The 15,196-nt window shown below is 42.6% G+C and overlaps 1 protein-coding gene across 1 annotated transcript in view; it reads left to right on the top strand.

The window, feature by feature from the left end:
* The window catches only part of NADK2 (NAD kinase 2, mitochondrial), a 35,162-nt gene that overhangs the window by 2,505 nt on the left and 17,461 nt on the right, over positions 1-15,196 (top strand). The window contains exon 3 of the mRNA XM_027709147.1: positions 16-185. Within this exon, the coding sequence (XP_027564948.1) occupies positions 16-185 (170 nt within the window). The remainder of the gene's footprint in view (positions 1-15; positions 186-15,196) is intronic.

A 15,196-nucleotide genomic window follows, 5' to 3' on the forward strand; every position in this document is an offset into this window, starting at 1 on the left:
GGGGGGCGGCGGGAGCCGCGCCATGCGAGCCGCGGCGGCGGGAGCGCGGCGGGCCGGGGCCGAGGGCGGCGGGCGGCGGGTTCCGGCCGTCGCGGGTGGCCGTGGTGGTGAAGACGACGCGGTACGAGTTCGAGCAGCAGCGGTACCGCTACGCCGGGCTCTCCGAGGAGGACCTCAAGCAGCTGGTGAGCGGCGGGGGGGGAGGCAGTCACGGCCTCCGCGGGCGCTGCCGCCGGGGCCGCGGCGGGGTCGGGGGGCGGGAGGGTCACCAGGGGGATGTCTGGCCCAAGGGGTCACTGGGCCTCTGTGTTCGAGTGTTCCCGGGATTTCCCCGGGGCGGTCCCCTATTCCCTCGCTCTACCTCTCCCCCTGCTGCCTCCCCGGGCCCCCGATCCCGCGGTGCGAGCCGCGCTGCTGGACCGCCCTTCATTCATCGTTCGCAACCTGCCGAGGGATTTGTGTAGTAAGCGTGTTTGGGTTTTACCCTCGGAGGGATTCCAGCAGCCCTCAGCAAGCTGCAGGCTTTTCCTTGCAGCGTGTAATGTAAAGATTAGAGAAGTGCATACTGAGGAAAGCACAGTGTTGCAAAAAATCTCCTCTGAGGCTTAGAGAGGACTCATTCACATTTCCTCCTTTCCTTGCTCCACATCTTTGCTTCATCCTTATGTATTTTCCTAAGAACTCCTCCCAGACAGCCAAATCTCACCTTTGCATATGTTCTCCTTGTTAAAGTTTTTAGAAAACCCTTTTTCTTTAGTCTCTAAGAAACATTCAGTATAAAGGTCCATTAATGAAGTTGTACTAAGGAAAGCAGGTGTCTCTGAGAGTTGATGTGTGCACCCAGCAGCTTGTGTCTTCATCTCCCCTGAGCTCAGTTCTCGATTTACCCTGTGTCTGTCTCCTTCCATTGTTCATCTGCCACTGGCGGGCCAGAGAATGGTACCTGCTAGAGTTGCTGTGACTGCCAGCAGGCCAGGTCGTGAGCTCATATTACTCTCTTTATTCCACATAAGACCATTAATTTGTGTCTGTCTTGTCTTTGGTCTCTTACATATTTTAGACCTCTGTTGATTTGTAGTGTTTAGATTAAACTTGTACATATGCTTAACTTATAATGTAGGGACAAATGGTATGGTTGCACAGCCTTGCTTCATAAAGAACTGGGATAAAAAGTACACTCTCTAAAGCAAGGTAGTTCTAACATCTCTCTGCATGCTTCAGTTGTTCATCCATCTCCTATGGAATTCCTGTCTGAACATTTTTACATGTTTTGTATACCTTTCTAGTCATATTTCATATATCAACAGGTTTAATGTGGAAACATCATTCTGTGTTGATTCCCATGTGGGTTCCTGTTGCTGAGATGTCCTTGTACTTCCTTTCATATGGTGGTTATGGAAAAAAAATGGCTCTCACAGCTCATCTGTAAGACTGTTTTTCTTTTTGTTTAAGTTTCTGTTGAGGAAGCATTTCTTATTTAGTATAGAGGTTGTCCTCAGCATGCAGCTAAAACCAAGAAAAACAAAAGGGTGTTTGGTTACTTTTCCTTAACCTCTGTATACAGGCAGAACTGGGACAGTGAATCAGTTAGTGAGCAGTGTCATTAATGTTGCACATCCCTTGACTAAATGTAGTGGCAGCTGCAGTTTCTTTTCTCACAGGAATGCGTGTTTTGTGTGATTGGTAACCTCTGTCACTCTGAATATTCATTTTATAAAAAGTAACTGTGAACTCAGTGACTGATTGTAGTAGTTGCAGAAACACCTTAGGATTTGTCCTTTTGGAGAAACTTACATGTATAAGACAATTCTGCACATTTGGGAGAATTCTAGAATTTTTGTTGTAAGACTGGTGCTTTTTTTTTAAAACCTTTCCCCTGAAAATACCTCCTTGCGAGCAATTGCAGCAATAAATCACAGTGTCGTCAGGTAGACAAAGCCTAACTTGCCTAACTATGTGTGTAGCAATACTGAGTTAAGCTTTTGCTGTATGGGCAGGAATACAAAGATTTGTGCAAGAACACACTGAAAAGCTCTTCTAGAATTCTATTTTTGAAATAAAAAATAAGAGAGTGAAAGAATTATCTTTACTGCTAGTTTCTTAAATTTTTTAGCTGATCTGTAAAAATTTCTGTATTTGCATTTTGCTGTGACTCTGGTCTCAGATTGTTTTTCCTCCAGCTGAGTTAATGGCACCCTTAGTGAAAATGTTAGCTGAAGTTCAGGAGACTCTTAGCCTCTCTGTTGTGGACAGAGACCACTTCATAGCAGAGTGATTGCTGCAAAGTGTCCTTCCCTGCAGTGCCATGTCCTTTGTGGGCAGCCTGGGAATACGATGCATTTTGCTTCCTGAAGTTAGCTGCGCTCTGCTCTCCCTGTTTCTCCTGGGGAGACTTCAGAAGCTGCTCCCAAGGCAACTGTCTCGGAAATGAGCCCAGACTCACTTCCTTTGGATTTGCAGCTCAGTGGTGCTGAAGGGCCACACAGAGGGTACGGTGGGAGCTGAAGCTCGTATGAAAGCCTCATGTTGGGGTAGAGACAAAGAGTGAAAGCAGAGGAGCATAGGAGAGGTTTGGTTTACCTGGTGCTCGGAGCTGTTGGCTAACCCAGAGATGGTGGTGGTGGGGATTGTGTTACATTGCAGGGGCTCAAGCTTGAGTGATCCCGGACCTGGCTTGTGGTGTGGCAGCATCACAGTGTGAGGGAGTCTAAGGAGGAAGCACAATGCTGTCATCATGTGTCACAGACCTTCAGTTGTCCAGATGCTGACTATCTGAAGTACAGAAATTCAACTTCAAGGTGCTGTTCAACTTCAAGGTGTGTTTGATTTGACCAACTGCACCTCTGCTCGTTGGACTACCACTTGTGGGCAGAAGAAATGTTTGCAAGTTTCTAGAAGATAGCTGGTGTCTCTACTTGGAAGCTTCAGATTTTAGTATAGCACAAGTAATGATAATTGTGGGCTTAAACAGTTCTACCTGATCACTGAGACAGGAGAGGAGTCCTGAATTTAGCTGTTGCAATCAGTGTGTTTATGTATTAAGACTGAAGCTGCAGTCACTTAATGCAGAAATGTTGGTGCATTTGGGCACACGTCCTAATGAGATGGGATTTGTTCCATATTTAAGGAGGCTGAAGATGAATCATTGACATATACCAATACATACTACTAATGAGATGGGATTTGTTCCATATTTAAGGAGGCTGAAGATGAATCATTGACATATACCAATACATACTAAAATATGATACAGATCATAGTATGTATCATTTATATGATATATCCAGTAAAAATCACAGTGTACTTCAAGAAACAGAGTATGGGTATCAAGGCAGACTGGCTGACACTTCTAATAACCCATAGAGGCCCTGAGCACCTGTGGCCTAAATCCTTCTGTGGCTTTTCCTTTGGACCCCAAGTGAGTTGTATTATACAAACACTATTAAATGTTGCAAAGTCAAAGCTGCAAGGTCACAATTCCTGAATTCTTTCTTTGTGCAAACAGAGATAGGAGAGGTGAAGAAGCAGTCCAGACAGCAGAAGAGCAAAACAGATGCCGGAGAGATGGAGAGCAAGGGCAAACACTCTTTGGAGTGTTTAGCAGATCTGTGAAAGATTAATTCTTCTATTGCGTTTCTGCATACATGTTGTGCATGCCTGCTCCAGGCAATTGTTTTTACCTGTCTTGTGGCAGATACTATTACATGCTTACAAACAAGTCTTTTACATCTGTTTATAGGTGTACACAAACACGCCTGACTATTATAATTAGTAGTCTAATTCTGAAGGATTATGTAAAGTATAATTAAATGCTTTGGATGCTATTTTACTGGGGAGGTTTTCAGAGTCTTTACTTCCAAAGGGAGATGAGAGACCTATAAAAATGAGACTTCTTTTCTAATACCACAAAAGGAAAATGCCTCCAAATGATCCAGCACTTAAAAAAAAAAGTGCTGCATCAGTAAATTTTGTGCATCATATCATGCAAGGAATATTTTTATTTGCCTTCATGAAATTTGAAGGGGCTACTGGATTTCTAAAACTTGCAGTTACCATCTTTAAGTTAGATGAAAATACTAATATTTTTCCCAAGTCCCTACAGACAGTTTGCTTACCAGGAGTGACAGCAGTTTGCATTTCTTCTGACCTGTTTATTTGGATTAGCATCTAAATATGACTGGTTACAAAAGTAAATGATCCAGTCAACTAATACCGAAGGCTACTGTATATCCTGGCTGCTTATTTCATTCTCAGTAAATCCATGCAGAACAAGCACTGCTGTTGTCCTTATGTAAACTAAGAGAATTTAATACCCCAGTAATAGAGAAAACTAATTTCCCGAGTTCTGTTCTTTGTTTTGTTTGATAGTGCAGATGCGATGTAGTTGCTGACTTCTCATGCCTGGAAAGTATTTAGGAAAGATGAACAATTTAGCTATCCAAACACAGTTCATACACAGTTTTAATTACCTTTGAAAATGTCATATGAAAAGTTAGGTTTGTTTTGGTCTTAATTGGAAGGAAATGGTTCAGTGTGGACCACAGCTGATACTTTATTGTGGCTGGTTTACATGTCGTCATTTGGAGCAAGGAGGGAGAGCACAGACTTAGAGCTGTTTGGAACAAGTTTCCGCTCATTTGGACCGCTGCAACAGATTGGTAGGGGTGCTCATCTCAGTGATGTGAAGTTCATAGGGCTTTATTGAAAACTGGTATTTCATTAGAGAAGAGGTAGCGTGTTAGCAGGATATTCCCTCCCCTGAAAGAGGCATATAGGTGATGCATAGGGCACCACCAATAACATATAGAGCTGGGCTGGTCAGGAAGGAGTGTTGCCCAGCAGGTAGGAGAGCTTCAGTTGAAGCTCCTGTGTTATGCACCAGAACAACCCCACAGAAGTGTGGAGGGTGTGTGTGTGTGTGTGTGTGTGTGTGTAAGAACACTGCCCTGCCATTCCCCTGAATTCCTAATTAAGATGTGTATAGCACCAGTTGTTAACTGCCTGCACGTTTTCATGTCTCTTAAATAGTACATTTCCCACAAGAGAGAATTTTCTTAACATATAACTTGATAGGTGATTAATTTTTGGTTTTAATTATGGAAAAATTCTTTACTATCTTTTACACTAAATGGTGAAAGATACCCTTTTAGTATCACTTTTTAATTACCTTTTCTGGATACTAGTGTTACAGGTTTGTAAATCTCACACTGCCACCTGAAGATAGGCTTTTGGTTCATTCTTAGATTTCTGATTTAGAGGACTGCACTCCAGTACAGATGCCTGTGATCCACTGCAATTATTTAGTACGTAAATATTTTCAAAACACTGGGATTTTTACAGATCCTACAGGAAGGTAGTAGAAGGAAAAAGTAATGTGCAAACTTCAAAGTTCAACTGAGTTCTAATTTTCAAATGAAATGAGATAATTTAGCAGATAATAAAAAAAAAAGTTGCTCCTCTAAAAAGCACTAAGTATTAGGACATTTACGTCTGTATCCTCCTTGTAGATCCATTTGAAGTTGTATCTTTAAATAGAAACTTACTGAATGAGGTCCTAGTGTGAAGCTTTCCATTGTTTTGTTGAGTTCAGACTACCCATCTCTGCTTATTTTGTAATGTGAATTATTTCAGTAGCTGTTCTTTCAGGGAGCAGTTTAAAAACTGCTAGGACTGTACTATGTACTTTACCTTCCCTTGAAAAGAGGGGGGAAATATCAACTCAGTTTAGTGAATTTGAAGCATACAGAATTCAAGACACAGGTTATAGTGGACCAGGATTGTATAAAGCTAAAACCACTTTTTTTTCAGAAATAAAATTTTTGAGCTAGTCCACTGGAAACTGAGATGGGTGTAGATGTTTTTCAAGTTACACAACCATAGCGTACATTTGTTTATCTTTACCTTTGCAATTTGATATACTTGCATCAGTGTTAAGTACCTTCAGTTTGCATCTGCTTTATTAAAAAGTTCCTTCCATGTTGTTGCTCTGTCATAAGAGGAGTCTGGAAAATGACGGAAACAATTAAATAGGATATAGTAATTATTTTTTCCATAGCATTTGTTTTTCCAGTACACCATTCAAGTATACTTAGTCATATATAACAAATACATATAAAATAGGGAGCATTTCAGTGTACCTAAATTAAACTTCATGGATTATATCACCAGGCATCTGATACTGTACACAGCTGAAAAAGGCTGCTTTTTGGAAGTTACTTTAATATTGGTTTTAAGTACTTCAGTAGTTGTGATTTACAATGTTATGTTGGTGTTGTGCTGAATTAATGAGAACTGAGTGATTGTATTGCCTGGATTGGACAGGGTTCTAGAAACCTGTTAGTGCAGAAAGCAGTTACTGTTCTGTTTATAGTTAACACTACAATTTGCTCTGCATTAGCCTTTGAATTGCAAACAACTATGTGTATTCCTCAGATGTGGTTAAAATGACAATAATGCTTTAATGTGGTGGATGAAGAATTAGAAAATAGTTTATGGCATTTTTACTTTTGTTCATGTATGGATCAAACTCTTGCCCTAAAGCAGCATTTCTGTAAAGCTTCTGGAACATAATGTTGCTAGTGAAGTCAGCTATTACTGAAGTAAAGGCATATAAAATGCTACAATATGCAAAACACTTCACAGTCATCAGTCTGTAGCAGATACAAAGGCATCATTTGAAAAGCTGTTGTGACGATGTTAATAAAAGTAAGTGGTCTAAGTGATTGAGAAAAAAAGTAAGGAAAGTATAAGGGAAAAAAATTCCTACCTAAAGCAGCCTACTGAACTTCTACAGTATGAGGGCATTGTAGCAAAACTGTAGAAACCTAACAGGTGTACAGGAACAATATTAGGAACAATTCTGAGCAGCTGACAGCTAGTCAGTACATCAGTCAGTAGTGCTGGTCAGGTAACACCAGCCTTCTTATCTTTCTAGTGTGGTAAGTACTGCATCAGTTAACCTAGCACATTTTTATAAAAGCAAACAGCCTGTATAATAAATAATAACCCAGACTGGGAAGTGGGGGAAACTGGGTTTAATGCCTATGGCTTGCAACTCAGCAGTAGTTTGTAATGGAAAACTTAATTCATATTTAAAGCTTTATAGAGAACTTAAACCTGAGCCTGGTTACTGCTGATTCTGAGTAGGAGTTTGTTTTAGGAGTCTGCATGGTTTCTCTGCTACTTCAGCTAAGGCAGATACTCACTATTAAAGCCATGCTGTAAACAATGCATTGACTTTGGGGATTGGATTCTTAGCTGTTACATTAGCAGAAGCCAGTGCATTTTAAGTTCACCCAGGACCTGCAGCTGCTTTCTGCCACTGGTTCTCAGGTTCACTTCAGAGTGCTTGTGCTAGTCTGAATTAGCTGGACTGCAGGTCCTTGGAAGAGCTGGGTGTCCCAAAATGGGTCAATCCACTAGTACCACAAACATGATCCTGTTGAAACCCTCTCTATTGTTAGCAACAGGTTGAATGTATTGGATTTGCGTGGCCAGAGTTTGGTAGCAGGGGGAATACAGGAGGTGGCTTCTGTGAGAAACTGCCAGAAGCTTCCCCCATATCTGACAGAGCCAGTGCCAGATGGATCCAAGACAGACTGGCTGCTGGCCAAGGCCGAGCCAGTTGGAGGTGGTAGTAACACCTCTGTGATAACATATTTAAGAAGAAAAAAAAATTACTGTGTGGATGTAATTGCTTGCAGAGAAGAGAGGAGTGAGAATGTGTGAGAGGAACAGCTCTGCAGGCACCAAGTCAGTGAAGGAGGAGGGGGAGGAATTGCTTCAGGTGTCAGAGCTGAAGTTCCACTGCACCCTGTGGTGCAGACCGTGGGAAGGCAGCTGTGCCCCACAGTCCATTGTGGTTCATGGGGATGCAGAGATCCACTTGCAACCTGTAGGGGAGATCCACACTGGAGCAGGTGGATGCCCAAAGGAGGCTGTGATCTCATGGAAAGCCTGTGCTGGGGCAGGCTCCTGGCAGGACCTGTGGCCCACGGAGAGAGGAGCCCACGCTGGAGCGCGTTTGCTGGCAGGACTTTTGACCCTGTAGGAGACCTGTGCTGGAGCAGCCTGTTCCTGAAGGACTGCACCCTGTGGAAGGGACCCAAGCTGGAGCTGTTTGTGAAGAAATGTAGCCTGTGGAAACCCATTGGAGAAGTTTGTGGAGAATTGTCTGCCGTGAGAGAGGGGAAGGACTCCTCTCCCTGAGCAGTGGCAGGAACAACTTGCGATGAACTGACCATAACCCCCATTCCCTGCCTCCCTGCGCCACTGGGGGGGAGGAGGCAGAGCCTGGGAAGGAAAGAGGGGTGGGGGGGAAGGTGTTTTTAAGATTTGTTTTACTTCTCATTATCCTGCTCTGAATTTAATTTTTAATAAATTTCCTCAAATCAAGTCTGTTTAGCTGATGATGGTAATCGATGAGTGACCTCTCCCTGTCTTTATCTCAACTCATGAGCCTTTTGTTATATTTTCTCTCCCCTGTCCACTTGTGGAGGAGAGTGATAGAGCAGCACTGGTGGGCACTTGGCATCCAGTCAGGGTCAACCACCACATTGAGCCAGAGACTTATCAAACAGTATTACTCAGTGAGCCTGGAATTTTTCAATAAATATTTAAATTTATCTAACTTTTTTTTTTTTTTAAATGTGGTGACCCTACTATCTTGTTTTTTTCTATTGCAAAACCATGTGAGGTCAGATGATGCATTTAGTATTTCTAGAGCAAAAGCATATAGGAGACCACACTTCCTCTCTTAAGAAGTTTGGGAATGGGGAAAAGTCAACTTCTGTGAAAGCAGTCTCAGAGAATTGTAGAATGATTTGGTTTGGAAGAGATGGTTAAAGATCCCTCAGCCCATCTTCCTAGGAGAGGTGTTTCAGCCTTCTGATCGGTGTTGTGGCCCTTCTCTGGACTAACTCTGGCTGGTCTGTGTCCTTCCTGTGCTGGGAGCCCCAGAGGTGAATGCAGTGCTCCAGATGGGTTATCCTGAGGGCAGAGCAGAGGAGCAGAATCCCCTCCCTTGTCCTGCTGGCAGTCTGGGCTGTGGTTGTCTTTCTGGGCTGTGAGCACACATTGCTGAGCCATGTCCAGCTGTTCATCCACCAACACCTTCAAGTCCTTCTGCACACAGCTGCTCTCAATCCCTTCATCCCCTAGCTGGTATCAAGACTGGGGCTTGCCCCAGCCTGGGTGCAGCACCTTGCACTTGATCTTTTTGAACTTCATGAGGTTTGCACAGGCTGCCCCTCTCAAGCCTGTCCAGGTCCGTCCCTCTGGATGACATCTCCACCCTCCAGTGTTGACCACACTGCACAGCTTGGTGGTGTCAGCAAACTTATTGTCATTAGTGTGAATGCAGCAATTGAAGCTCACAACTGATACTTGTCTTCTGCTATAATTAGAAGAAACTGAGGGTCAGTGTGCTGTCTTGTATGTACTGTGAAAGTGGTTGTCATATCCAAACCTGCTATCTGTTGTCTACAGCCACCAAATTCAGCTCCCCCATCAGTGCCAGTTAATGCTGGAAAAAACATTAAAGGTTCAGAGTTGTGATTCCAGCTTGCTATGGCTGTCCTCTAGCAGTCTTTTTTGTAGGGCACTTAAATGTGTCTCCAAGGTGCAGATTTCTACTGGGCAAGTTTTGCCATGGCTAACTGCTCAGTTTATATTTATCTAGTTCATCTTTGGCATTTTATTATCTAAGATTCAGAAGCTGAATCATGATTTAATCACAAGTATTTGTATGCGGATTATTCTTACATTATGAAATAGGAAAGCTTAATATGTGATTGGATCTCATAAGAAATCCAAAAGTTCAGTGTGTGCCTGACCTCTGAGGAAAACTGCGCTTGTTTATGGCATGACAGATGGAGATTTACACTAACTAGTAGTTAACACTAGAACATAGGAACATTACTTGCATGCAGCTATACATTGCCAGTCTTTGACTTTGGTACTTAAGGAAGTTTTGAGTCAGAGTCAAGTTTTGTCAGGAAAGCTAAAAGAAGTGTAGGGTTTGAAGCATGTGCTATATTCAAAGGTATTTGTAGTTCAGAATTTAATTTATTTAGAAAAATATTTTTTTTCTAAATGCCTATCAAAAGCTTGTTTCTTTTAAAACTGAGAACAAAACTGAGGGCACTAAGGTCTATACTTAGGACGTGTGGTTAAATCTTGAGAGACAATTTCTGAAAATACTGAACTTTTAGAAGTCCTGTACTTTGCTTAGAATAATAATGGCCAGTCTTCGCGAACGAAGATTTGGGGAAAGGTCTTTTACCTTTCCAGCCTGCGCAATGGATTTTTTAGGTGAGACACAGCCTGCGCTGAACTGAGCCCACCCTTTAATCCTAAGGTTCATCTGCTGGGGCCAAGCAAGCTTGGACAATGGCAGTGAGGTCCTCAGGACATAGGTTTGTTTAGAGTGACCTTCTCATAGATGGATGGCCTCACAGGGCTAATGGGCTCCATCTGCCCGGGGGACTGGGATTCGAACCTGGGTCGCAGCGGTGAGAGTCCCGCATGCTAACCACTAGGCCACCAGGGGTCCCCACTTTGCTTAGAAACAGTTAGATTATTATACCTATAATGTTAATAGCATTTTCTTCTCTAGGTTAAAACTCAAATTTCTGTGTTTAGCTGTTGCTCTTTAAATCCATTTGGATTGTTTGGTGCTTCTTTCAGTAGGACAGAAAGGTAGGTAGATTAGAAAGCAGTGATCTGTTCTTGTTTTCCTGCTTGAGTGCATGTGTGGGCAAGTTCATTGTAGAAATTTGAAAGAGAGCAATTGTTTCTAGATCTGTGCTTTTTTTTCTGTCTTTTTTTTCCTCCTTTTTTTTCTCCCTTTTTTTTTTCTCTTCTTTGCTGTCAGACGTTTAGTTTTACTCTTGACTGAACAACAGTCATAAAACAAGTGGCTGGTACACCAAGGCATTAACTCCACCCTGATGCAGTGGTAGTTTAAGGCTATGTGAAGGTTAGTCCAGTTTGGGTAGGGCTTTGAGCAACCTGGTCTGGTGCAAGGTGTCACTGTCTGGGGCAGGGTAGTTGTAACTAGATGACCAAATAATGTCCCTTCCAAACCAAATAATTCTGTGGTTCTCTGATCTCAGTGTACTGGGGTGAGATGTAGAAAGCACTCAATTGACTGTTTCACTCTGGACAATATTGACGTCACTGTATTGAGAGAACATACACTTTTATCCTAATGCTTAGGTTAGCAATGTCAGTAAGACTTATCTATGGCTCTTCTTTTCCCTGTTCTCTAAATCAAAGGTCATAATCCGCATATGTAGACAACATGGGTATTCACAAGTTGCTTGGCTTCGTGTTGCTTCTGTATTTGTGTCTAGAAGCCATGTCCTTGTGTTGCAGCATTTTCCTGGAGGACCAGCATTACTCAAGGACAACAGACCCACAGTTTAAACTGAGTAAGGTGAGACTTGCCAGAGGTAAGAGCTAAGATTCCAGAAGGAAGGCAGTCAAGCAAATGTCCTTTGCCTAAGTGACTGTTTAAGGAACCCTGTGAAAATTATCCTTTCCTTAAAGAAGAATCAGGCCAGAATATACAAGAAGAGCTATATTTAGACATTCAGTCTAGATCCTTTCTCTTTCAGTCTTCTAAGGAAAAGTATCTCCATCATAGAACATGTTCTGTTCCCCTGAGTGTGTTTTCCAGTGCAAGCTCTACTGGAAACCTGTTTTGCATTGCATTTCTGCTGTGAGGTTTAAGACAACTACTGAAGTTATGCGTGAATGTATTTGTGTCCAGTTTGTCTCTGTTTTTCATGCACGTTTTGCTATAACAGCTCTCATATTATGCATGTATATAATGCATTTTGTTTTGCAATCTTGCAGGGTATTGAGGTCAGATTAATAGGCCTAATTATAAATCAGAGCTTCCTCCAAAGGAAGAAGAATTTGCAAGTTATCTTCTTGCAGAAGCTAACACCTTTGTGCCTTTTTGAGGAGTCAGTTGGTAAGACCCAAGCCTGTCTGGGTTTGGGGGTCTGTCTGATCAGGGGGCTCGAGAGTCCTGCAGTCTTGGGTTTTCTGTACATCCCAAGTTCCTGCCAGGCTCTTTGGGGAGATGATCACGCACACAGTAACCGGACTGCCTGATCTTTGCCTTCAGCTCTTTCAAAGTACAAAGCATATGGTGGTCTCAATTTATCTTACTCTTTATCCTCAGTGGAAAGCTCTTTTGAGATACAGTATTTGTCGCAGTTTTAGTGTGGTATTCAGGTTGTGGATATGAGGCAGGAGCAGAGGCAGTGAGCACAGGCTGAAATACAAGTATGTCTGTCTGAACACTGGGAGACGCTTTTTCACTGTGAGGATGACTGAGCACTGGCACAGTTTGCCCAGTGATGTGATAGAGGCTCCATCTGTGAAGATCTTCTAAAGCCATCTGGACATGATTCTGGGAAGGCAGCTCCTGGTGGCCCTGCTTGAGCTAGGGTTGGACCAGTTGACCTCCAGAGGTCCCTTCCAGTTCAGCCACTCTGATTCTGTGGCCTCTGACCACAAGAACTGTAGGCGCTTCTCTGGTTCTTGGGAGTAGTTAAGTGAGGAGCAGCTGATGATTAGTACTCCTGTTTGATATACTTGACCGTGGTTAGGCTCAGACAGGCTGTCCCTTTGTGAGTTCTTAGATGAATGAACTTGTGAGTTAGTTATCTCTGAACTAGAGGGATGAGTCTGGAGATGAATGGACTGTTGTCATCTCTGTAGCCTTTTGCAAATGAGGTCAATTTGTTAGCTCCATAGATGTAGCTTAGCCATTTAAACTCCAGGCCCTAACGTTTCATTTATCTTGTTGCTTAGTGAGAGTTGCTTACTTGCTCTAGAGCTAAATTCAAAGAGGAGACCTCTACATATTCTGTACCTGTTCTGCAGTGCTGCTGAAATTGTTCATCCAGTTTTAAGATACTGGTAGCTTATTTGCTGAGCCGCCTCTTCTGCTTTCTGAAGCTGTTGATGAAATAATTTAACACAGCTATGGTAAATGTAAGTTACAGAACAGACTCTCTTCCATAGCACTGGCACTACCTGTACCTTCCCTTGCTAGTGTAGCAATGAAATGTTAGCTGTAAGCTCACCACTGATGTTGGTGGCTCAAAAATACCACAGTGATCACACAGAGATTTATTACACTGTTGTTCTGAAATAAAAGCTCTTTTCCACCAAGTTGAAAGATAGCATGCTGACAAATAAGCCAAATAAATGAGGTACATAAAATTGCAAGATGCAGTTTGTGGTTTGTGTTGTGTGGAACTAACAACAGCCTGGAAAATGTGTGCTGCTGCAGCAGTCTGCTTGTCAGGTGCTTGTGTTTCATTTGCAGCAGATATTTCTAGAGGAAGCATGAATGGGGACCCTGATTTTAGTAACACAGTTGATGTTTTCTAGAGATTATTTGCTTGTGGATTTCTTGTTCCTTTGGTGGTAAAGCAAGATCAGTTTGTGCTTCAAACATGCAATTGAAAATTCTTCTAACAAATTAGACCTGTGGTGCTCAGCAGCAGATGTCTGTGGGAGGCAAATACCTTATTTTCTCCTTTCCGCTTTCTCCTTTCCCCTCCAAGTGGGTCATGAGAGTCTGACAGCAGACCCAGCAATGGGCAGTGCTGTAACTAGCCATAACCTCGTGTACTCCTTCCGTCCCCAGAGCCCACAGTGGCACCATTCAAGTTCCTAGTGCAACACCATGGACTCCAGAGGAGCAAGAGGTGTACGGAGTGCACAAGCATTATAGCTCAGGAGTAGAAACAAAGGGTTTAAGTGTGTGATGCAATTAATGGGACATAACACCCTGTACCCTAGTAAGCCAGTACTAGCAACTGGCTTTATGGAGATGACTTGAAATATTTGGCTGGCTGTTTTCTGATCATCCACATTATGATCATGTCTGTGTGTGATCATGTTGTTGGCATCCAGGCAGCCTGGGAGTCTCTGTTGGAGGTGGTTTCCTGATCCCAGCTGTAAGACCGCCTGAAGATTCTGTTCCTGCAAGTTAATCGCCAGTTGTAAACACACTGAGTGGGACAGCAATGCAGTTCCGGAGCAGCTAGTTCCATTATTTTCTGTAATTTCTTCAGTGCTGAGTCTGTCTTTCTGCTTAGCTCGTGGTTGGATTTCTTGACAACAGCGGGTGTCAGATGAATAAAGATTGCATTTTCGGGTATTGGATTGCAGTTAACTTTGGTTGTCATATCCTGCTGGTCCTGTCCCCTTCATTGGGGAGTTCTGTAGAGTGTGAGTCTGTGAAAATGGGATTAGGCGAGGCTGTCTGGCACCATTTTCTCTTGGAATGTTATAAAACTTTGAGTAAAGGCACTTGAATAAATTGCTGGAAGTGCCTGTTCAGAGCTTCTGGCACAGATAAATTTCTCTACACAAACTCTAGGAGAAGTTCTGTTTCTGTGCTGATAAATTGGTTTTAACTGGTCAGGGAAAAGGAAGCAGTGACAGTATAATTTGAGATTAATTCAGGCTAGAAGGAGCCTCAGGAGCCTGCTGCTCAAAGTAGGATCACTTTTTCATTATGAATGTATTTATAAACACCTTTTTCTTAACATCCTTTTCATTCTCTCTCTTTCACTTGCTTAATCTCCATTCAAAGGCAAATTTGGCAGTACCAGCCCCAAATGAGCACTCTAAATAAGGTGAAAAACTAATGCAAACAGATGGTGACTGAATTACTTGCACAGAAACCTGTTGCAAAACTAATCTTCAGTCAGCAGTCTCACCTGCCTGCTCATAAGAGTCTGTCTGTATAAACTGCAAAGTGTTTCCATGGTCTAAAAAGTGTGTCGACATTAAGTATTCCAATTCTCCAGCTTCCAAGAAGGATGAGGCTAGAATGCACCTGCACTGTCTATCTTGTTATTGATATCAACTTGTTTGAAAAACCTGACATATAATCCAGGGAACAGTACCAAAGACAGTAGGTAGATTGTCCTTAAGGTTTTTTTCATGCAGAGAAAATGTCACCTTTGTGAGCACTTGGCAGTCTTCCATTTTAACTCAAATACAATTTGAAGGGTAATGCTCTAGGTATTTCAGACTCCCCTTTTCTTAATTATCATTCCTGTTGCTTTTTCTATTGTCTGCTTTCTCTACAGCACAATGATTCTAATTTTTATGGTAATAACCTAACTGTCTGGGTGCTTTTAGGATATGCTAGAACTAT

The sequence above is a fragment of the Neopelma chrysocephalum genome, unplaced genomic scaffold (genome assembly GCF_003984885.1).
Source record: "Neopelma chrysocephalum unplaced genomic scaffold, ASM398488v2 Primary Assembly neopelma1_96688, whole genome shotgun sequence".
Lineage (NCBI taxonomy): Eukaryota > Metazoa > Chordata > Aves > Passeriformes > Pipridae > Neopelma > Neopelma chrysocephalum.